The following is a 24,160-nucleotide window of genomic DNA, read 5'->3' on the forward strand; positions in this document are numbered from 1 at the left end:
AGGGCTACTGGTTTTTAGGATGATTCTCAGCAGGAAGAACTAGTCAGATTCAACAGCTGCTATAATTCGTTTTCCCGACAGGTAAAGATACAAAATGCAGCTCCTAAAGAGGAAAGGGAGACTCCCCCCATTCATCCACCTTCTCTGTCTCTCTAGACCAGCCAGTACTACCAACCAAGGCAAAGGTGGTAACTGCTCTTCACAAAAACCTTTTGAAATAAAACACTCTGTCTGGAGGGTCCTTCTTCATGCCCTCTGAAAAGCAGAGTGGGGGCCAGCATGGAAGTGTGAGAAGTGCTGACCCTGCAGAACGACAGGAACGTAAAGAAAGAAGGGGAGCAATTAAAAAGTAGTTGAAAATGGAAGGCCTGTGGGAAAGTTAGAGTGAGAAAGTGTGGGGATTGGCTGAAATTGCAGAGATGAGTTCAAGGCATGGGGCAAATTGCAGAAGAAACAGGATTTCCTGCAGTCTTTCTGAGGGAAGGACACAGACCTGTTGGAGGGCTGACCCACCCCACGGGCTGTGCCTGCCCTGCTCAGCCTGCACCAGGACTGTCTGCAGGCCCTGCCACACCACTGAGCACTCAGGCATTAGTGTGTTGAAATTCAGAAACCTGTGGTTTTTTCCCAGCCTAACATGATAGAATTATTATTTTTAATACTGTATAAGGCAAACGGAGACATTACAGAGAGGGAGGGAGGCTGGAAGAAGTCACTGCTCTCTGCTTGGAGAGATTTGTTTTGCACTGCATTTTCTGTCTTGATTTAATAGCGAGTTGGCTCTTTCCAGCAACTAGGCAGGGGAGGAGGGACGGGAATATGTTCCCAGTCTTTGGCCAAGAGTGTCCCAGGGCGTCCCGGGCGTGACCTCTTCAATGTTTGTTTTTCTTTCCCTACAACTGACCCAGATGCTGGGATTTGAGACTTGGGCCCTCCTGGCCCGTTGAACATTTGCTCCCTCTGGTACAGCGTGTGACGGTCGCATGGAGCAGGCTGGGAACAGTACCTGGAACTGTTTTTCTCTGCCGCAGACTGTTTGGTCCGGTTGCGTTGCAGGAAGCCAAAAGCCGTGCGGAAAACGCTGGGAGCGCAGTGCCACCCTGTGGGGATGGGGACAGGGATGGAGCCGCGCTCTGCTGCTCGCCTGGGCGCAGGAATGGGAGGGGAAAAGGCTTCCAGGCACAACAGGCACCCGGCACACAACAAAGGAAAGGGAAACTTCGGTTTGGCCTGTTTTATTTAGCAAACAGCCGCAGTGAATGTTCCGTGGAAAAAATTAGCGTTCATTTACATTTGCAGCCTGTGCAGTCTCTTTCTTGGGAATGACAGCAAGGTTTGCAAACTGAGATGGGTTTGTTTTGGTCATAACAGAACTGAAAAACCAACAAAGTATCTTCAAACAAACAAACAAACAAACTGGTTCAAACTTAATCTAATGTGCCAAACACTGGGAGAAAAAAAGCACAGCTTTGGAAGACACAACGTTGTGACCTACCAAAGTTACAAATATTTAATTCCAAAAGCAACTTCTCTTTTTTCACTAGTAGGTATTGCAAATCCAACTTAACACAATAAATAGTTGACCAAACTCTGGGACCAGACTGAGCCAGTTCAAGCACATTCCAGGGTAGATATAGCTGGGAAGTAAATTTCCCACCTACACTTCTTTGCCTGATTCGAGGTATTGTGTTGGCAGGAGTAAACTAGAGCTGGTCCCTTTGTTTTTCTGTGGAGGGAAGGAATTAAGATAATTTAAGGATCTAATGTACAAACACAAGGACTGAGCATATATACAGATACCCCCAGAGGAGCTGTGGTGCTGCTCCCATCCATTGCTCCCCAGCTCAAACCCATCCTCACTGCAGTCTGTGCCAGGACAGAGTTCCTGCGGGTCAGACAGAAACTGCCCCGGGCACGATCTTACGGATGGGCGTGTAGGACTTCCTGAGGGTAACGCTGCCGTGGTGAGACACCCCCCGGGGCAGGACACACTCTTCTGTCAGCTTCTGAGTTTCAGGGTCCCAGCAGAGCACTGTTGCAATGACTTCGTTCTTTTCATCTCGGCCGCCGGTGATGAACAGCTTGTTGTTGCAAGGAGAGATGCCACAGCTGGCTCTCTCGTGGGTGAACTGAGTCACCAGGCACCATGTGTCCTCCCGGGGGCTGTAGGAGTACAGAGCCTTCATTGCCCCACCTGGGAAGGAAATGGACATCGGTTTGCACTGGCCATTCCTGTAAGGGATTTTAATTCAACCATCCACTTCAACAAGACTCTGTTCCTGACATTTGTAAGAACGGTTTGTGCCCCAAAGCCAAGAAAAAACAAGGTCACAGGATACTTTATTGTTTTGAAAGCCTGATCTGAAGAAGGCTACTTATTGTTCATAAGGCTGTGGAATTTAGGGCCAGAACAAACTGCTGTGATCCTTCAGTGTGACCACAGTGCACCTAACAATAGATCTTTCACATACCTGCTGCTCCAGCTAAGGACACAGCTTCAGAAAAATGCTATTTTGTTTAAAAGTACTTAGATCATAGAGGACCAGCTGTAGTAAACCATCACTGCTAGAAATGGGAACAGGATTTTTCTACTCATTCCTCTGTCCATCAGTCCTCCTTCTTACAGGAACTGACTGCTTTCAAAAACCCTTCCTTGTTTAGAGTTTGTCAGACTGAATCAATAATCTTTCTATGGGTTTGTTAAACAGAGAGTTACCTTCAGTTTCTCTGTGTTTCCCAAAACTGAAGTTTTTAATGATTCTTAGTAAAGGTTCTTAGTGCACCTTTTCAATCCTGCAGTGTCCTTTTCTCTTGAAAAAAATGGTCAATACCTCAATTCTCATGAAAGGCTATGAAAATATATTCCCTCCCAAGATTACCAGCAGCTAAATGGTTCTTATTCTGAAATTTTCAGGCACTGAATGGGTCTTCTGTATTAGCTGCACAGAATCACATAATTGTTAGGGTTGGAAGAGACCTCTGGAGATTATCCAGTCCAACCCATCTGCCAAGGCAGGGTCACCGGGAGCAGGTTACACTGGAATGCATCCAGGTGGGTTTGGAATGTCTCCAGAGAGGGAGACTCCACAGCCTCACTGGGCAGCTGTTCCAGTGCTCTGCAACCCTCAACATAAAGAAGTCTTTCCTCAGGCTGAGGTGGAACTTCTTATGTTGTAGTTATGGTCATTGTTCCTTGTCCTGTCCCTGGCCACTTCTGAAAAGAGTCTGGCACCGTCCTTCTGGATAGGGAAACCTTGAACCTTGGTCTTATTGATGAGGTGCAACAATGGCTGGCATCCTACCTGCTGGCAAAGTGAGCATTTATCTGTGGTACTTAGAACAGATGCTGAGTCTGACAATACTAGCGCAGTACCTGAGGGGTGATCAAGTCTTTCAGAGGTGACATGATTGGAACTGAAAACAGACTTTGTTAGTTGTGGTGATTCACCTGGCAGTTGGTAATTCATCAGTCTGGGTCATTTGATTGCTTTGGATGCAGTTACCAAATGCTCTTTCATCTTTTAAACTTCAGATGGGGCTGATTTCTATACAATTGGAGATTTGTTTCTCAGATTGATAAACAAGAGATTTACTAGTGGATGTTGCTGTCTGAAAGATGCTGAATGAATGTGACTGGAGTATCATGTCCATTTTATCAGGAGTTATATCAGCTAGCCCATAAGTCATGTGTCTTCTCTCTGTCATCCTGTACAAACAGGGTGAGGTCAGCTCCAGTGCTGAGGACAAGCATGAGGTATTTTTGTACACAAAAGGGGTGTGTGTGTATGTATATATGTGCACACACATGTAGATTATAAATCTCCCTCCAGACCACTATTAATTATTTGGTGAATACTCCAGCTCTATGCCAGCTCTCAGCACCATAATGATTACATTGAAATTCCCTGCAACAAAGCTGAGAGAGGGAGGGGAAACTTTTCAGAGCTCCTGTTTTGGAAACAAATGTTCTTCTTTTCTTTTGGTTTTCCCAGTACCACCTGGAGATGTGTGCAGGCTTTCTCCTCCCCCCATAGATCAACTCAACCATCAAACTCTTGTTCTTCCATTTTTTCTTCCAGTTCTGGTGATTGACTGAATTAACCCCAAGTGCACTCTAGTGAAGAGCTCTGGGTCTTTGGGCCTCAGTGGCTCTGCTCCTCTGACCTGCTCCTAGTACTTTTATCCCTGCATAAATCCTGTATGCGGTGGGTTGTGTAATGCCCCTGGAGAGGACAGAGGACATGATGTAGCCATGAGATCATGCCCTTGCCACTATGAACACATCTTTGGCTGGCTTTAAGTTGTCTCTGGGCTAGCTCCAGCTTTCCAAGATAGCTGCCATGCTAACAGGGATTTTGTCTTGGTAACCTTTGCCTACTGTTTGTGAACATCCTGGATTCCCACCCCTTACTAATCTCACCGGGAAGAGCCATCTGATTACACTCCATGTGGGTGAAACTCACAGAAGCACAGGACCAGGCCCTGCTGGGTGCAGCCAAGGAGAGCCATGGTGCTGCACTTACCCACCACGTAGATGTGGTCCCTGAAGCTGGCAGCATTGATGCACTTGGCCTCCACGGGCATGGCAGCCCTCAGGCTCCAGGCGTTGGTGGCCGGGTCGTAGCACTGCGTCTTGTCCGTGGCCAGCTTCCCGTTGGGGCCCCCCCCAATCACGTACAGCTTCTTCTTGTAGCTGGCTGCTGCAAAGGAGCTCACGTTGACCATCAGGGGAGCAGCCTGGCACCAAAGAGAATCGTTAGACTGATGCCCACGGGGAGCATTCGCTTTTTAACAGCTGAACTGAAAAAAAAAATCTCTCATGAAACAGAGCCAACAGACTGTATTGCTAGCCCCATTCCTTCCAAACTTCAGGAACTTCAAGAAATCAATGTAGTTTAAGTTTCTAGTATGGGGAAGGAGCCTGCAGAATTTTCAGTCAGGCATGCCTTTTTAAGCAGGGTTCAGAAGATGATGTTTCTAAGGATAAGGGAAAAGAATGTTTCAGCTTTTTCTTAAGACTGCAAAACCCTTAATAAAAATATGCTATGTTCAAATGCTGAAATTAAAATTACTTTATCAATAATTCAAAAGCTAGGAAATATTAGAAATGCCCAAAATCTCCTTTGCATGCTTCCATGCATTGCAAAAAAGCTCAAGAAATTTGTTTGTACTGATCTTGCTACTTGCAGCTGTGATTGTTAGAGTCATCCACATTGCTTTGTATAATCCAGAGACAATGGGTTGTATCTGCTGTTATGATGCCTAATCTCATTACTGTCATGGATTAATTAGTTGCCTAATTCTCTCCTCTCATTATTTGAAGTACAGTGAGTAGAACTGGGTGGGAGGGGAGTGGGTTTAATCTTGTTTACCTTCAAACCTGTACTTTAATGTATAACCCATACTATATATAAGACACAGCTTGATAGACTCATTTTGTATACATATCAAACGTGTCAGAGCAGTAGTTTTCAGCCTGTGCTCTGGCTCATACATACTATATCCTTACTCCTTGATTTATGGACTATTAGCTTTAAAAGCCAACTAAAAATTTGAAAGTTAGGCATTAGATGTCTCACAGGAAATGATTGGCTGGCAACCCAGGGATTTTTACCTTCTAAAGGATATGCATTTCTATAGAAAAAAAAATAGGGTTTTTAAAGACCAGAAATACTTAAAAGAATGATACAAGATCATTTTGATGAATCCAAGCCCTAAGATTTTCTGAATAGAATATTCCAAATAATTAAAATGTTATGTGATGCAGCCTCTTACCTCTGACCAGCAGTTATGAAAAGGATCATATGCTTCCATGCTGTTGATTCTCTGCATGCCATCAAAGCCCCCAATGACATAGACTTTGCCACCCAACACTGCCATTTTATGTCTCCAGCGCCCAATGTTGAGATACTCAATTTGTATCCATTTGTTGATGGAGGCATTGTATTTCCAGACATCATGCTTTGTTTCTTTGCCACCTGTAGTGTACATGACATGTGTAAATATGATAGCACATCTTGTATTTATTTAAATACTCCAGTAGGCTTAAAATTAAGTGTGTTCTCTCACAATGGAAAGTAAATCCTTATTACTGATTGTTAACTGCTCCTGTTACAACAGAAGAAAAATTCTGCATTTAGAAATTTATAAGTTTAATTAATAAGTTATAAGAAATTATAAGTTTACTTAATAGGGAAGGAAACTGAACAATTTCTACAGCCAAATATTCAGTGAAGATAAATCACTGTTCCTCACTTTACCAGACCACAACCACTTTCATTTCAATACTGAGTGCACAACCAACCACACAGCAAGGTGACATGCAGGAGATTTTTGTGAACACCAGGGCTTTGCAGAACTGCTGCAAAGGTACAAACAAACAAAGGTATTTTAAGTAAGATAGTGAAGGATGCTGCAGCTGGTAGTGCCAAATCCCTTGAAGACAGGCATGCACTGGAAAACTGCCAGGTTGTGCAGGGCAGATCCAGCCAGCCCTGTGGTTTGCATCATAAAGCAAAAGACCTGAACTCCTACCAACAATAGTCCTGCAGGACTTGGAAGTTTTACTATTAAACCCTGGGACCATATGGCTGGGATCTCATTTTTGTGCCTCTCCTTCTGGTCTCTTTCTCTACAGACTTGGGTAAGCTTCATATTTATAGCTTGAAGATCAAAACTGGACCCTGCAAACTCATTCTAGAGCTGACCTGCAAGTGGATCTTTGCTTGTGCTAAAGCAGAGAGCAGTGTTTTAAACGGGAGCTGTTGTTTCCCTACAGCTTCTGGTGTAACTGTAATACAAACAGATCTAGTTAAGCCTGAAACCACATTTACAGACTGAGTAGCTTATTCCATCATCTGCAACCTGATTAAACATTTGCTTCACTGGTGAATATACTGAAAAGAGAATTCGTATTCCATTGAGAAAATGTCTGCCTTCATTGATATTCTGTAGTGCAGACAGATCACTGCAAACTGATGGAGCCTATCTCTGGGCCAAACAGCAGATTGAATGGGAGATAATTAGCATGCTAGAAAGAGTCGTTTGTAATGCTTTTGTCCCAGTATTTTTCACATGTATGTGTTGAATTTTATTTGCACTCAAATAGCTGAAGTGGCCAAAGGGCCTGAATGCAGCATTCATGGCTACAACGGGGCTGAGAGACTGCAGGTGTTCCCTTTACTCTCCCTTGAAATTTCCCTTCGACTTGAGCTTGTGCTTTCCTCCACAGGCTGAAACTCATGTGGTAACTTGAGAGCTGGACCAGTGGGTGAATTTGCTGCACATCAGGGGACAGGGAGAGATTTTTGGATGTTTATTTTGTTTCTATTTTTCCTCTGGACAACAATTCTTTCTAATTTGAAGAGAAATTGTACCTAAATTAGTAAAAGCATCAGAATGGTGAATGATAATTCATGTCATTTTTAGTTATGCTGCAAGTGTAGTGTTTCAGGCCATCCAGTCAAAGCATTGAAACTGTTTTGGAGAAATCATGATCTAACAGTAGTCATAATCTTGTGCAAAGGACTTTCCTACTTTTGAGATGCAAAAGGAGCAGGGAAGACTCCAGACTACCAAGATACAGAGGGAAATGAGCACATGGAAAGGGAGATGAAGTTAGGAAAAATGGAAGTCAAGTTAGAGTAGAAGCAAATTAGAGGAGCTAAAGAAAGAAAACAAAAGTAGAAGGACATGCAGGAGGAAGTAGCTGTTTAATCAGGATTGAGACACTGATAATAATTGGTTTAGCTGAGAAAAACGTGCTAATGGCTTTGGTCCACTCAGCCTTTTATTTGTGTGCAAAGGGCAGAAAGGTGAAAGGCAATGAGGGAATGGAGAGAGGGACTCAGAGATATGAAAGTAAGCAGAGAAGGAAGAAGGAGAAGCTGTGAGAATGGAAGCAAAGGGAAAGCCAGCTTAGACTCACCACAGCAGGGAATGTTAGCCTGGCCTGGAGGTAGCCTGGAGAGAACATAAAATAAAAGTGGAGAAGAGACATTGGAAAAGATGTCAAGAATAAAAGAATGCAGTAAGCCTTGAAAAAGAGGGAAGAGTTACAAATTGAAGGCAAATGAAAAAAAGACCTCTCAACTCAAGGTGAGGGGAATATTCCCTAGTTGGAATGTTTGACCTATGTTTCTCTGTACAGCTACCTTGTAACAGAGGGGCTAATGCCAGAAACACTCTACGGTGGACTGAAAGGAAAAACCACCTTTATTTGTAGTTATGGAAACAGTAATCTATTTCTTATTCCAGGATAAAGTTTTAATAAATGTTAAATTGGAATGAAGTATCAAAATTATGTGGATTCCCAAAAGAAAGAATGCAATGGAAGATATTTGAATAAAGGCAGTGGACCACTATTCACACTTAAGCAAAGCATTCACACTTTGGCCTACTCTCCTCCTTTCTACTCTTGTGTTTCAATGGAGTATAGAATCTGGTGGGCAGTTTTGCAGAAAGGAAGTATTCTACCTATGAATGCCCTGCTCTGTATCATGGCCTGTAATGCCACAGTGATGAAAAGCTTGCTGTCACTTTTCCTCTTGAAGCAAAACAAGATCATCCAACTTGTTTTTTGACAGGCCATCAAAAGCAGCTGTCAAACTGGTTAACAAGCTTGATTTTAACATTTTAATTGTCAGAGTAAATTCTCTGTAGCTCTGGGATCAAACCCCTGTGTGGAGCTCAACTGTATTTGTGTGGGAAGTTAAATACATCTCCTGAAGCTCTTGGGATGATGATCAAGCACATGAGTTGTCCAGACCCACCCTGGGTGTCTGGAACATGGGATTTCATCTGGCTTTGACAGTTTATACTGCCAAGTTAATAACTGTGGGTGGGCAGGTCTAGAGTCCTCTGTGATGGCAGCTTTCAGGGGGCAGCCAAACATCAGTGACAGTTCCCTGCAGGTTCTTGACTGACTTTTGCAGAATGACTCAGATTCTGGCAGGATTTTGCTAATGCATGTGGAGCTTCAAATGAACTCATCACGAGAAGATGCTGAAGTAATTTGTCATTTCATGTTTGGTAAACCGTTCCCAAGAACCTTCCTGTGACCTTGTCACTGTTTAGGGTGCTGCCCACATGTACCTATGCATATAGATCAATATTGTTTGAAAAGGAATCCTGTGCTCAAATCAGAGCTAGGCAGTGTCCTTACACATCCAGTGCTCTCTGCAGCATGTCCAAAGCCAAAACATTAAAATATCTGCAGTGCTTAATTGTTTCTAAATCTGCCTCAAGCATGGTCTTGATAAAAGCTGGAAATAATCATGAGAACACTTTGCTCCCCTCTTGCACTCCCAGTCAATGTCTTGTTCCTTACCTGATATGTAGACTTCATTTTTCAGAGTTATGCATGCAAACTCCACCCATTTTTTATTCTCATTCTCTGGCTCCTGCTCTGTGATTGGTAATTTTGCTACTTCCAGACGGCTTCGCCTCAAAGGATCCAGGCAAGTCACTTCTGCTACAAACTTCTCATCTTTTGTACAGCCCCCTATGATCATAAACACCTCAGACTGGAACTCGTGCATCCTGGGCTTGGTCCTTTCTGTAATAATCTAAATGCAAGTGAGACAGCGTGAGTACACAGGGCACTTAGACCTACAATTACAGAAAGGCCAAGGGACCCTTTCTTTGATTACCTGTTTTTCAAATCACAGCAGGCTTACATCAACTGAACCAATTAGCCAAAGCTTTCTAAGTTGAAAGCCTGAAAAGCATCCTAGAAGCATTCAGTAGAGGTTGCTGTGTCCTTCTTTCAGCAGGATTTTTCCAACCCTGAACTTACATGCTTTTGCCTACCTACTAGGATCCTTTCCTTTAAGAATTACCAGATTGGCACCAAGAGCTATGCAGGTGAGCAGTAGTGACAAGGCTGGGTGCATGTCAGGTAGCTGAAAAGGACAGGTTTTATTTGGGCTGACAGTGAGGGCAGGGTAAGGGGGCCCTAAGGTTTGTATATGCCTTGGGGAGCTCAGAGAGAGCAAGACTGCAGTTAATGCTAGCAGAAAATAAATGGTCTCATTATTTGTCCTGAAGAGATATGTTAGTGTCAGAACAATAACAATTCTCAGCTGTGGAGGGGTTATTTTTATTTGTTTCTTTGTGTATAAGCTCTTACCTCAAGCCAAAATTAGAAGACTTATTTAAAGCCAGCACCAGGCTCTGAAATGTGCTTAGCTCTAATTTACTGCTTGGTGGCTCAGTTTATTGACCAGGTCTTTGTTTTAGGGACACTGGAGAAGTTCACTTGCCAGGTAGATGCTCACCAGAAGCAAAGAATGCAAGAGTGCTTGGAAACTTGTGTTCTCCTTGGAGGAAATGCTTGCAAACAAGATCCACAGGTTAAATGTGTGTCAGGAGGCAACTTGCTTAAAGTTTTACCTCTCTTTCTGCTTTTACCATGTTTCTATAAATCGGTATCGTTTATCCATATTAGAAGATATTATCTACACAGACACGAATCTTGCATTTTGACCATGTCCAGATAATGAATTGGCACATTTTTATAGAACGTGAGTCCCAGAACTTGCCAGCTTCCAGGACTCTGTTTGAACCTGTCTGCCACCATTGCCAGGCGTCAGCCCCGGGGGAGGGCAGCTGGCAGGCAGCCTCCTGCGGCTGCCCCTTTGAAGATGGGTGTAATGCGTGTTCAGCCCGGGGCAACGCTCCTTTATCTGTCCGCATGCACCTGCCAGCACTGCTCAGTGGGACAAGGCTTGCCCAGCGAGCTCCCTCCGGACTGGCCGGCACTGCCCCAGCTCACCGAGCAGTGTCTTACACAGTCACCAGCACAAGGAGCGCTTGGTCTGTCCCCGCTCGCCGTGCCGGTGACACAGGTGACACACCTGCCGTGAGTGATGGGCCCACAATGCCCTCCTGCCCTCCTGGGACTCCACTGAGGAGGGACACGTTTCCTCACACACTCATGAACTTTGCTCCTGTTGTGCAATCTGACCTCTTGGTTGCTCTCCCCTCTCCCCCATATCTTGGCCAAGGAGATGTGACTGATACCCAACTTTCCAAAGGGAATGGAAGAACCTGAGATCCACCACAGCCTGCACTGAGAAGTCAGGACAGGACTCGACTGGGTGTCAGGATTAATGTGTCTCTTTGGGTGCAGGGACCTCTGCAAATGGTAGATGGGCAGTGTCCTCTCCTCTGCAAAGACACTGTCTTCTTCATAGGAGGGAGAATATTTCCTTTATGAAACATTTTTCCCATAAGTAACAGGGGAAGATGTTACCTATTCACATTTGAAAGAGTCATTACAGATTGTGGCACAGTTTGGTGGGGAAATTATTCCTCTTTTCTTAGGCTTGAAGTAATAGCTGAGAGGGTGAGGTGTCAGGGCTAACACCATTTGCCTTTTTACTAGGGAAGCTACCTGGGGTCTTCATTTAGCAAGAGAGTGTCTGAAGGGTCAATCTCAGATGTTCATAAAAAGGAAGCTGTGCACTTTGTTTTAAAACAAACAACCCACCAAACTCTTCTGAACTGTCTCAGACAGCAGGATAAATTCTGAGGCCCATTTTGACTTTTCAGTAGCACCAGTTAGTGGAAATTCAGTGTGATTACATTTTTCTGCCCCATGGCACTGCTCCTTTCAAATCAATTTTTGAGCTGAAGCATGAGACATTTACAAAGAGTGGCTAATACCTTCCTGTTTTACTCACCTCATTGCCTGACAGATGGTACATTCTTGCTTCTTGGAGCAAAGGAAAGACATCTGGACACTGTCTAATGAGTTGATCAGCTTCAACAGTCTCTACAAAATACCAAGGGTCCAAGAGGGGCAGCCGGACGTTCTCCAGCACGTAGGGCAGGAGGGAAAACCGCTCGGACTCCTTGTAACGGACCCAGCTCATCACGGTTTCGAACACCTGCGCCTCCTCCGTGACACAGAGCTCGTCGCTCTTCAGCGTGCTGCACAGGATATCTGCCGGCAGCTCCAGGAACTCCTCGTAGTTCAGGACCTGGGTGAAGTTCTGGATAATGTAGTTCTGTACCTGCTGCTTGAGGCTGTGCAGGGAGTGGGCATCGGCCAGCCTCAGGATGCCAACGCAGTTCTCCGGCTGCAGTGCTTCAGTGAGAAAATTGGCACAAGCATCTACCATGCGCAGGAACTGTGGGCACAAAAAGCTTGTATAAGCACAGAAGAGTTAATGAAAACCATCACAGGAGAGCTATGGAGCAACTAGCCATGCCCAATACAGCAAAGAGCTGGGGGAGACAAGGATTGGATCATCTGAGCACAGGTATCTCCCAAGATGTGCAGTTTGAAATAAGAATTTCTTCCTCCCACTGCTTTTATTCCCTCTGCATCCAATTGCTCCTTTCCCCTCTTGCAGGATGCAGAAGACCTGTGACAGGTCTTGAATTTTACTTGTTTCACAAAAGGGTTTCCTACTATTCCCTTTTCCTCCATGAGATCTCCAAGCACTGGCAATCATGGAGTTACAAAGCACAAATAAGGACCCCAGGCATCCAATTTGCTTCCCCTGCTTCATCTTGCATGTCAGCTCAGACCAGCTAGAACAGAGTCTGGGTTTAGAGTGAAGGTGGCTCCACTGTCTGCATTTATGCTCCCACCGTCCAAACTCCAAATGCATCTTGTGAGAGCAGTGGGAAATGAGCACCAAGGTCTGGGAGATTTGGAGCAGTGTGCTGCCCCAGAAGGAATGGACATCAGTCCTACACTGGGGTGAGTGGCAGGAAGAGATTGACCATCAGCAATTCTTTTGAGATTCCTAACAGACAGGACTTTCTGGCAAGAATCTGTTGTGGGGGAGGCCTTCAGAGGGTCTAGTGACCTTTGTCATCACCATTGGCTGAAAAAAATATTGATATGCATTTTACACATAGCGTCTCCTTAATCAGAGAACTGGCTGTGTTTGCATCCAATAAGGCATCACAACTACTGTCATAAATTTCCTTGGCAAAATAACCCCACCTGAGGTCCCAAGTGCATATATTCCTAAAAACTGTAATCTGAGCTGGATTGCTGATGATTATTCAGGAATTGAGAACCAGTTTTGGGTAGAACTGATCAGTTACAGTGCTTCATCCTAATGGATTTCCCATCACCTCTGTAATTTCAGGTACAAATACTGCCACTGAACAATGCAATAAAGATGGGTCAGAGCTAATGTTGTGCATTTCCGTCTGTGCTTTTTGGGTTGTTTTTCCATTCAGTGTCAGCAAGCAAACCATTTTAACTCATGTTTTCTCACTGGGGAAGGTTGTGCAATAGTAACTGAGGGGCAAAGAGGAAGCGAAACGTTTTTAAACACTGTAGTATGTAGATTTGTTTCAGTAATTAGGGTAGAATCTTCCAGACCCGTCGGTGTCGTGTTGACATATTTAGAGTGTTTATCAGAGCTGAGCGATCGCAGACGCTGTGTACAGACTGCCTGGTTCCTGTTTTACATTTAGATGTGGTCAAAAGTTTAGAGAAATGCAACTGACTGATGAACGAGGCTATGTGAGGTCTCAGAATGTGTTGCCACCACTGAAATTAATTGTAATAAAAATATATCAGTGGCCCACGGTGGCACCATGGCACAGCTCGGTGGCACTGTGGCCCCTGCCACATTCCCCTTGCCTGCTCTCAGGGCTAGCACGAGGCAAGCACTTTGAACTCACCAGGGCATTTCCTTGAGGATCTGAAAGGACTTTGCCACCCGGTAGGCTTCAGACCTGAGGCAGGTTAAGCATCAGCCTTATTAAGCTTATTAAGCATAAGTATTCAAAGTTGTCAGTAATGAGACACAAAAAACCCTAAACCTAGCATTTGCCAAGGTCATTCATCGAGTCATCTATGAGTCTGGGAATAGACCCCAAAACAACGTTCTCACAGCCTGCAGCAAACCTCTGCAGAGTTCTCTAATTATTTATACATGGCTTGTTAAGAGCGGTGCTGCGGAGGTGACAGGGAGGTGCACGTTGCTCTCACGGCCAGCAGGCCCCACTCCCTCACTGCGGGGCTGTTTGTGGCCAGGCAAATGCAGAACTGCGAGCTGTGGGTGTGAGAAACAGCCCTGCTGAGGGCTCCACCAGAGAGCCTGGGCTGCTTGGGAGCGAATCAAGGCAGGACTTTCCCTGGTTCTGCTCCTCATCTCTGTGCTGCACTGACTCCCCACCACTGCATTCATTTAGACACTAAATTCCCCCCAAAACTCCCCCAAAACTTGCTGGGCATATGTCAGTTAGTCCCAGGAGAGCAGGTGGCTGACTCAAAAGAGCATCAGAAGACAACCCTGAGCCTCTGCTTCATCTGCTCTGATTATTCTGGCAGAGCTCTGAATTTTCTGTTTGTCCACTGTGAGTACCCCTCCTAATGCCAATCCAGGCATTTTCAAAGCCCTGTTCCCTGAGAACAGTTTCTTCAATAAGTTAGTCCTTCTCCTAATACCCATTTGGATCCAGGTTCTCACTTGCTAGAAACATCCCATACGCTTACTTGGCCTCCAGTTGGCTTTCACTCTGACTAGTAAAATTTGTTCTCCCCATATGAGCCTTTGCTTCGATTCAATGGTGGAGTGTAAGCAGTGCCAGCAGCCCTGCCTCCAGCTAGAGCCCCCAGAAAGGGAAGGGACTGGGGACTGAAAGGTCTCTCATTCATAATCCCTCTCTGCATGCAGCGCACTGTGGGGCTGGATCCTGCACCCTGCAGCTGGTGACCCTCGGCTGTGGCTGAAGGGACAGCCCTGTCCCGGCTCAGCGGTGACACCTGAGCCCCGAGGGAGCCCCGGCCAGAGCAGAGGGGCACAGCCCCTTGCAGGGCTGCTCCTTGGGGAATGGAAGCCATCTGAGCGGCCAGAGCAGAGCCAGCTGAGGGGCACAGCCCCCCTCAGGGCTGTTCCTGGGGAATGGAGGCGATCTGAGCCCCGGCCAGAGCCAGCTGAGTGGCACAGCCCCCCTCAGGGCTGTTCCTGGGGAATGGAGGCGATCTGAGCCCCGGCCAGAGCCAGCTGAAGGGCACAGCCCCCCTCAGGGCTGTTCCTGGGGAATGGAGGCGATCTGAGCCCCGGCCAGAGCCAGCTGAGGGGCACAGCCCCCCTCAGGGCTGTTCCTGGGGAATGGAGGCGATCTGAGCCCCGGCCAGAGCCAGCCGAGGGGCACAGACCCCCTCAGGGCTGTTCCTGGGGAATGGAGGCGATCTGAGCCCCGGCCAGAGCAGAGCCAGCTGAGGGGCACAGCCCCCTGCAGGGCTGTTCCTGGGGAATGGAGGCGATCTGAGCCCACCAGAGCCAGCCGAGGGGCACAGCCCCCCTCAGGGCTGTTCCTTGGGAATGGAGGCGATCTGAGCCTGCCAGAGCCAGCTGAGGGGCACAGCCCCCCTCAGGGCTGTTCCTGGGGAATGGAGGTGATCTGAGCCTGCCAGAGCCAGCTGAGGGGCACAGCCCCCCTCAGGGCTGTTCCTGGGGAATGGAGGTGATCTGAGCCTGCCAGAGCCAGCTGAGAGGCACAGCCCCCCTCAGGGCTGTTCCTGGGGAATGGAGGCGATCTGAGCCTGCCAGAGCCAGCTGAGGGGCACAGACCCCTGCAGGGCTGTTCCTGGGGAATGGAGGCGATCTGAGCCTGCCAGAGCCAGCTGAGGGGCACAGACCCCTGCAGGGCTGTTCCTGGGGAATGGAGGCGATCTGAGCCCTGGCCAGCCCTTCTCCCACCGGAGCTGCCCTGAAGGCCTTTGGTAGCAAATGGTGCCCTCCTGTCCAGCGTGGCCTGCAGCCGGCACCCTGGCTCTGCCCTACCCAGGGGCCTCAGGATGGCTGTCAGGTAATTCCCTTGAAGTGTCTTGCTCGTGTAAAGTGGATTAAGCCAGGGATGAGGGGTGCTTTGGGGTCAGTCGGGACATCAAGCTTCAGCCATGCCCTGAGGGCAGAGCAGCCCTGCTCTGCTCAGAGGGGGCAGCTCGGGGCATCCTCCACTGTTCCCACTGCACCTGGCATTTCCATGGCAGTGGGCATCACAGCCTTTGGCATTTCCATGGCAGTGGGCATCACAGCCTTTGGTGACAACACAGTTTCTCTTCCATCTGCTCAGAAGCCTGCTTCCCTCTCACCATTTCTTTGCTTCCACCACCACAGGTGGTCCCTCACCCAAACCCTGCTGAGGGAATGGGTAATACAGAGGTTCCTGGGGGGGCAGGAGCAGTGTAGGCAGGTCTGGAGGTTGTTGCTGAGTTCTGGTGAGGGAAGCAGGGCTCCCTGCCATGGCCCTGGGAAGCAGCTGGGATCCTGACCCTTCCCAGAGTGAAAGGATGAGCGGCTGTGCAGGCAGTGTGGGTGGCAGAGGCGGCTGGGCGGGATCCAGGGTAGGCACCAACCTTGCAAGTGCAGTGGCTGGGCAGTCACCAGCCCAGACAGAGGAGGTGACTATTGAACTCATGTTGCAACTGTGCTTTAGGTGGAAAAAATTTGTCTGGCTCGCTTGAGGGTGAGGCTTAGCTGTTCAGCTGTTCCAAACCCTTCACCTGCTTCCCCTACCATGGCAGGGACGCCTGCTCTCTCCAAACAGCCCTCCACCTCTTCCTACTGTCAGTTTTGACTCCATTTGGTTAAAACTTACTAGAAGGGAGTAAAGAAAGGCATAATTACATAAAACTTTTTCAAAAACAATTTCTAGAGAAAAGGAGATAATTTACATTGGAATATCTAGACTGCAATATTTTAGCTGGGAAAAGAGCCTGATGCCCACCTGGCTACAGCCTCCTGTCAGGGAGTTGAAGAGAGCAATAGGGTAGCCCCTGAGGGTATCCTATTTGGGTCCTCCTTTTTAATAGGGTCCCTTTTAAATAGGGTCCTCCTTTTCTCCAAACTGAGCACCCCCAGCTCCCTAAGCAGATCCTCACAGGACTTGTGTTCCAGAAAGCAGAGTTCCAGAACTGCAGAATTTCCATGTAAGATTCAAGAATCTGAATTCTCTCATGAACCACAATGGTCATTGAGTTGGGTGTTTCTTGCCTTCCCTAATGAGAGGAATGGACACACACACACATAGGCACTTGGCAGGTTATGTTGGTTACAATTTGTTAGCAATTTGCAGCATGGTACCAGACACTGCAATTTGGTAGACCTCACAGGTGATTTACAGGACACGTGAATACCTCGTGGACCAAAGGCTGAGTAACGCTGCCCAGCTCTGGCCTCCCACAGGTCCCAGGCCATGACTAAAACCTTTTACATCATGAGTTCTACAAAGGAGGATGCTAACTTTGGCTGGCAAGCCTCCATCTCAAGGCAGGGGAGACAGAGAGGCAAAGCAACTTCCTGCTCTGGCCAGCCATGCCAGCTGCTGCCCACTAACCCTTCTGACTGACCTGAAATTTGGGGAGCACTGCCAGGCAGGCAGGCAGCACATGGGAGCAGCTCTTGGAGGAACAGCCAGGCTGTTTTCCTGTTTGCATGGCACTCAGCACAGCAAAATTCCAGTACGTGGCTGCCACTGCCATTTTTTACCTTAATGTAAGTAAATATGAAGCAAAATGCTTGCAGAACCCATGAAATCAGAGAAGTTTGCAGTGTGCTGACCAGGGTAAGATGTGGTGTTGCCAGAACAGAGAGACTGGGTCAGTGCATCTGAGTTATCTGTACCTGAAAGAGGCTGGCAGCTTCCAAGACTTTCTGTACATTTTGCTTTGTGATGAGCATCTTGCTGGTGTAAGTGTAGTCCAAGAGTATATTCATGGTTTCTGCATCAACTCCTTTTAGTATGATCTTCTCCTCATATTTCTCTCTTAAATCATTGCAGAACATGGCCCTGGAAAGAAAGGCATTTATCTTTTACTGCATTCCTGTTAGGATGAGGCATTCTGAAAACATTGGGCTATTTAGATTTCAACACTGAATACTCGGATTGCTTCATATTTTATGCAATTACTCCTGTTGAAAAGAAACAATAAAATCTCTTTTTGTTGCTCTTCTACCTCTGGACTCATGAGTTTGATAAGGCATACACACATGATGGATTCCTCTGTGCTGTCCTCTACAGCAGACCTGGGGCTCCATGGCAGCAAAAGGCATTAATACCAGTGGGGGGCCAGGGGAGAATGGCTTATGGATTTTCTTCTCATTTAGAGTCTGACTTTTCTTCGGCTAAATTTTGGGATTGTAGATTTGGTACCTCTTGGCTAGAGAAGCAATTGAATTTGCATGAATTGGAACTACTGTTAGGCACAAAGTGCAGTGATTTCATACATGTAGATAGCAACTCTTCTTTGGTGGATAATACTGCAGCTGAAAGGTGACCACCAGACATACCTTTGGCACTAGGCAGATATTTCATGTGGGGTATAAATCAGAAATTCTCTAAGGGCTATTTTAATCCATTTCGCATTGTGACAGCTGCAAGACAAACATATACATCTTCCTCTGCAGTTTCAATTCATAGATTTAAGTATTTCTTCCAATGCTTTTGCTTTTACTTAGGATTTTGATCAGCCCCTTCTTATTCACTGCATTCAGAGAACGAGATGTCACATCATTTGGAATCTGTCTCAACAGATCAGAATTACATGAGTCCACTTGTAACTGCATTGGTGAAAAACATGTGCAGATCTAAAGTGTAATTAGAAGCACTCTTTACCCTGCATTCCAAGCCTTTCTTTATTAGTCATACACAATGTTGACAGGACAATGCAACCTGGGAAATGGCTAGAGGTCCCAAGTCTTAGGCCATGCTTTTCTTGTAAAAGAAGTGCCTGAATTAAGCTGTCTGATTGACACATCTTACTGGAACCAAGACATAAACAGATTTGATTGCCAAGCAGTTAGGCACAATGAATGGCAAATGGATGGAAGATACCAGCTGCTACTTGCTCTAAGAACTACCTGTTGCTTACCTCAGCAGAAATTTTATAGCAAGGTCTTAGTTACCTCAGTGTGCAAAACTGCCTCTGGATAGAGAGGCCTAACTTTTGAGCAGGAAATTTGGGCAGAGAAGTTACTTGTCAGAAAAGTTGTTCAGTCAAAATTCTCATTTTTCTTTCACTCATCTCAGCTCATTAGAGGTTTTTGCTTTGCTGCCCTGCCTCATGGTCCAGCTTCTGCTGCTACTGAAATCAGAATATTTCAAAGGCACTTAGACAAACACTCCTTAACTTCGGTGACCACAAGACTGGGATTCATTTAGCTTCTCTCCCTCTGGCGCTGTCAAGTGATATAAGAGCGGATGTGTGGGCAGGGACCATCTGAAAACAGCAGCCCTCAGTTCCAGCTTCTCCCTGGGAATGGGTTTCAGCACGGAGGGGAGGCTGGCACAGCAGAGCTGTTCTGGTCGTGCGGGATTGACGGGTGCCGGATGTTTCATCTGATCGAGAACCAGGCTCAGTTCTCCTGGAGGGTGCAGGTGGTGTCTGCTCTTCTTCCTCTCATCTCTTAAGCTGGTGACTCCAGACTTGTCTTGACCCATCCCTGCCGGGGAGGTGAGAGTCTCACTTCTGTCCCACAGACCGGAGTGTTTGCTGGGGTCAGTCAGAGATACCCAGGGTGACACTGCCACTGGCTGCTCAGAAACCAGCCTCAGCATTCTGCTGGTGCCTCTGCACAAGGGTCTGGTCAAAGTGCTTTGGCCTATCTGTCTCCTAATCTTTGTAACTGGTTTAGAGCTGCCATCCACTCCCAGTTTTGTAGGGTGTGGATTGATGTAACGTGGCTGTGAGCTGCAGAAATCACACCTCTAAAGCACGGTGCCCTCCCACCAGTTCTCTGCTCTAGATCATGGCAGGGCTGAATTGGGCAGTGCTGCACAAGAGAGCTGACTGCTGTGGCCTTCCTTCTGCTCAAATGGAGTGGTTCTCATTCCCACCCTGTATGCTGGCAGGGGGAACACCTGACACCACTCAAGCTGATCAGGCTGAGCTTCTCTCCTAGGGATTAAAATGCTGCCTCTGAATCTTTCTGAACTTACCCTCAGGAGGCTCTAAATCCTTCAGATGTGGTTACTAATTCCATTGTATGTTTCCCTGGTTCTTGTCCCTGTGTAATTCTAAACTGCACCTTTAAACCAACAGGTACTCTAAGAAATGCACATCTGAATTGAGGGCCCAGTGCCAAATTTAGATACCCAAAAATGGATAATTTTAGAAAAAAATTCTAAGTTTTTTCTAATTTAAAATCAGAGAAATCTCAGTAAAATAAATGATGGGTTGCAGTTTCATGAAGCACTTTTTAAGCACCCTCTCACACTGAATGCTTGTGCTTGGAATTATGAACCTGACTTCAAACAACCATGCTGGACCTCGAGGATGCTCTGGAAAATGGCTTCAACCTCTCCCAGCCCCATTCTCCCACTACTCTTGGGCAGTGCAGGATTAAAGAACTACTGTTCCACCTTAGTCAGCTGGTATTTCTCTTCTCTGCTTTGCTATCATCATGGAGAGTTAATGTTCTTATGTCTATGGGTGCAGGACATTGTAAGAATTAGCCTATCTGCTGTCCAGCAGTGCTGCAGAAGGCCTAGAAGGGGTTAGCTTTGTTTAAGTGCTCCAGCCAGCTGCTGTGGGTTGCCCACACTGTGGCACCCAGCCTTCAGGAAGGGGTTGTGTAATGTGCAGGGGAATGAAGCCCATGAGTCACTGGGTCCCTTTGCTTTGCTCCTGTGCATGGCTGTTGGAGGTCCTGTCATAGCATGGAAAGTACTCACAGGAACAGTGGGATTTAAGAATTCCTTCTTTCTCTGGGGCCATGCAGCTTCCAGAGAGTTATGGCAAGATGAATGAAGGCTCCTTGTGAGCAGCAGAACCAGCAAAGCTCAGTTCCCTGCAGACTTGCGTCCTTCTTTCCCTCCTTACAGTAACCTCAGCTTCCCCTTCCTGAGCCCTCCATTCTCCCTCCTTATTCCTCTCACACACTTCAGGGTCCCTCCCAGGAGCTCAGCCGTGTGCTGGCTGTGCCCAGCAGGGCAGGGCAGTGTGGTTGTTCTGGGCACTGTGTGCTGGCTGGCCAGGACACCCTGCCTGTTACCTGCACTGAGGGTGCCAGCCCAGCATCTCTCCTCTCCTAGCTGCAGACTTCCATCAAACTCATGGGAACTTCAGGTTTGAGATTTCCATCCTGTGCCAAACATGATTGAAACTAACCCAAAGGATCATGACAAGAGGCACTGGCAGACAGTGAGATGTAATAAATCTCAGTTCTGTGGGAAGCCAAGTCAAACAGAAGCACCCAGAGGGGCAGACCCTGCACACATGTGCAGATGCCTTGGGATGGGATGACCTCCAGCCAGGTATCCCCCCTCCTTCCAAGGGACAGGCTGTAGCTCAGGAAAAGCTCAGTGGAAAGCTGGCCAAGAGCTGTTCTCATAAAACTATCTTACCTGGTTTTAACTGGGAAGTCCTTCTGATTGCAGCACCTTTACTTATAGTGAAATTGGGGTTTTTTGTCAAAGTATCATTATGATAATTTTGATTTTAATTTGTGCATCTGCTATCCATTATGCACACAATGCTGGTAAGAAATATTTGGGCATCTCTGCTTTTAGCTGTATATTTTCTCATATGCAATAAATATAGTCTCTCTGTAGAAATAATACCTGTCTCCAAATAGTCACAGACACAATCTCTATTCTAGATTAGAAAAGCAGAACTGTTCTGGCACTACTAGCAAAGCTTACCAGACTCCATTAAAATTAGCTTTCTGCTCATGACACAAGTGGTCACAGGTCCTTTTTTCTCATGTTTCCTCTGTAGCTGTTCAGTCATCTGACCACTTTAGCGGTAAAAAAAAGAAAGAAAAAAATCCCAGCCATGCAAATGTGATTATCTAAATGATATTGTCTAAATGATAATGGAAAATCTGTGCTAAAACTGATACCAAGTTCCTCTGTGTGTTTAAAATTTGTTCTTGTTGGCCAGTAGTCTCAGATAGAATGTCTATTGTATTGAAAGAATGAAAAATTCAAGCAGACCAAAAGGAGACAGTAAAGTGGCAAAATTGCTTTCAAGGAGATATTTCCCATTACAACTGATTTCCAGATGGAAAATTCCTTCTCTTTCTTCCTCAACAATTTAATGCAGTATATATTTTTACCCCAAAATGGTAACAGGAAAAATTAGCAAGTTCCAGAAACCCACTCCTGTTTCAATAAAAATACCCTGCAAATTCCTCTTTGCCCAGGTCCCAAAGGGACAGGACAAGTGGCTAAAGATACTTGGTTAAAACACCCTTTTCTCATGCACTTGTCTGCCAATATTCTGTCTTCCTTTGCATGCCTCCAGCAGAATTTTTGAGTGCTGGTATCAGAACTCCAGCAAATCTACAACTTGGCACCTGCCTTATTTAAGTCTCCAACTTTGAAAAAGCTGGAAGACATAAGGAATTAGAGGCTCACTGCGAATTTGCAGACTTTAACTCCCAGTTTGCACTCCTTGGAGACCTACAGTTCAAGTCTAAGAAGCAAAATAAGTGTATTGGTTTTGTTTGTTACAAACCTTACCTGAAATAATTGCTTGCTGCAGCAAGGACCACTCGGTGACAGGAGAACTCCCTGCTGTCCACGCATAGGATGACGTCTGTGAGGGAATTTTCAAGGCGAAGGTTCTCAAGGCCATTCTGGAGCACCAGAGAGAGACCTGTGTCGTCAAACTTCACCTTCTCACCACTCGACACTTCCACCAGGTCCCCCATTTTCGTTGAACACTCATTGTTCAAAGAGATCTCGGGCTCCTCAGAGCTCTTCTCCAGCGTGTCCCCCATTTTCTGGCCAGCCCCGTCTCATTCTGTTGGTGCTTCGATCTAAAAAGAGCTCCTCAGCTTTGGGCAAATCACACTGCAGAAGTTGGGCGGATTTCCTGTCCAGAGGTCTCTGCTTATCTGTAGCTGTCACACACACATAACAGGAAGCCTTGCACTTTCTCATCCTGTTAACACAAACAAAGAGTGGGTTTTTTCAGTGATTTTCAGGCAGTATCAGCGTGTTTAGAAAGGCCTTAAGATGCCTCTGGATGTGAGAAGATTACAAGTGACAGGGAGAGCCTGCTTACCACCCTCAAGCCAGCACCTCGCTGTTATCTGCTGGTTGTATTGATAGGTGCAGCACATGGTTATCAAGCACTCCTGGTGGACTGGGCTGCTAAGGGAAGAAGCAAAATATTTTATATTTCTTTTTCCAGGTATGTGGGTATTAATAATTGAGCTGGTTTGGGGTTTGGGTTTGTTTTTTAGTAATATGCTTGCATATTCAGAAAGACCTCCAAGTGGATGTTTCTGTCCCTCATGACTTGTTAGCTGGCAACCATTGCATGGCTTTTCTTTAGGGCTAAACAGGCACAACTCTCTCAAGGACATGGACCAGCATCAAAGATCTCACAGCTGACAGTCTTCAGGCTGCAGTGCTGGGCACAGGGATGTCGTCCATGCCCTGCCATCAGCTCTGACTAGCAGTGACAGCTCAGGGAGAGAGCCTGGGGAGCAGTGTACCCACCTCATCCCCACCATCCTCACAGGTGGGTGTAGCCTGAGGCACAGCTGCATCTGACTTGTCCCCAAGACAGACACATGGTGGGACCAAAGCTGCACATCTGGCAGTGGGGACACTGCAGGGCAGCTCTGGGGCTGAGCCTGCAGCATGACAGGAGCACCCAGAGCACAGTGCTGAAGGTTTCACTGTCACCTAAGGGTGGACCAGATCTACTTGGACATCACCTAGATGAGAACCTGATCCAAGCTGATAAGCAACACAGCCTACTGAGAGTAACAGGGCAAATACCCGGCTTACTTAGGAAACTCTCACACTGGGAAGTAGAAAAGCACACCTCTATCTCCCCCTGAGAGGAATGTAGGACCAGTCCTCACCTTGGTAGATTGAGTGCTAACCAACCTTGTCTTTGTGATAATTACTTCTAGGAATCCTTGTCTGGCCAATCCACAGGTTCTTACTGTGTGTTTGGTTTCCTCTTTTGTCTCCAGCTTGTAAAGCTGAGCTCACAGTATTATGGGAAACTTGGCTTCCCCTCCTTCCAGAAGGAGGTGAAAGCAGGGTCTGAGAGAGTCAGATTGAAAGATGAAGAGGAAGGAAAGCAAAAAATATCCTGCCTGCTTTCCTCTACCTCCTTGTAATGGGGTTTTCTTCATTTTGTACAGTCTCTGCAGCCCTTTGGCTTTTTCCTTTCCCAGCTGATTTAAATGTACTCCTGCTGCCTTTTGTGCTG

The 24,160-nt window shown here is 46.6% G+C and overlaps 1 protein-coding gene across 2 annotated transcripts; it reads right to left on the reverse strand.

Moving 5' to 3' along the window:
* Positions 1-1,219: 1,219 nt before the first annotated feature.
* On the reverse strand, positions 1,220-22,718 carry KLHL6 (kelch like family member 6). Of its 2 annotated transcripts, XM_066556628.1 has the most exons (7): positions 22,447-22,718; positions 17,607-17,772; positions 11,685-12,134; positions 9,329-9,566; positions 5,776-5,978; positions 4,524-4,737; positions 1,220-2,194 (listed from the first exon to the last, which is right to left on the reverse strand). In XM_066556628.1, exons 1-7 carry the CDS (start codon positions 22,704-22,706, stop codon positions 1,893-1,895), a joined length of 1,833 nt encoding a protein of 610 aa, XP_066412725.1. In that variant the 5' UTR covers positions 22,707-22,718; the 3' UTR covers positions 1,220-1,892. The 2 variants fall into 2 exon arrangements, with proteins under 2 accessions (XP_066412725.1, XP_066412726.1); XM_066556629.1 differs by lacking the exon at positions 17,607-17,772 and having other exon boundaries at positions 22,447-22,623.
* Between the last annotated feature and the right edge of the window lie 1,442 nt (positions 22,719-24,160).

The sequence above is a fragment of the Molothrus aeneus genome, chromosome 10 (genome assembly GCF_037042795.1).
Source record: "Molothrus aeneus isolate 106 chromosome 10, BPBGC_Maene_1.0, whole genome shotgun sequence".
Classification (NCBI taxonomy): Eukaryota; Metazoa; Chordata; class Aves; order Passeriformes; family Icteridae; genus Molothrus; species Molothrus aeneus.

Bases quoted from the DNA above. Each gene is read 5' to 3' on its own strand.
- KLHL6 (XM_066556628.1), bottom strand. From the start codon at position 22,706: ATGGGGGACACGCTGGAGAAGAGCTCTGAGGAGCCCGAGATCTCTTTG. The intron at 12,135-17,606 runs GTACAGATAACT...TTGTGCCCACAG, and splicing joins AAGCTGCCAGCCTCTTTCAG to TTCCTGCGCATGGTAGATGC. The intron at 9,567-11,684 runs GTGAGTAAAACA...ACTTGCATTTAG, and splicing joins ACCATCTGTCAGGCAATGAG to ATTATTACAGAAAGGACCAA.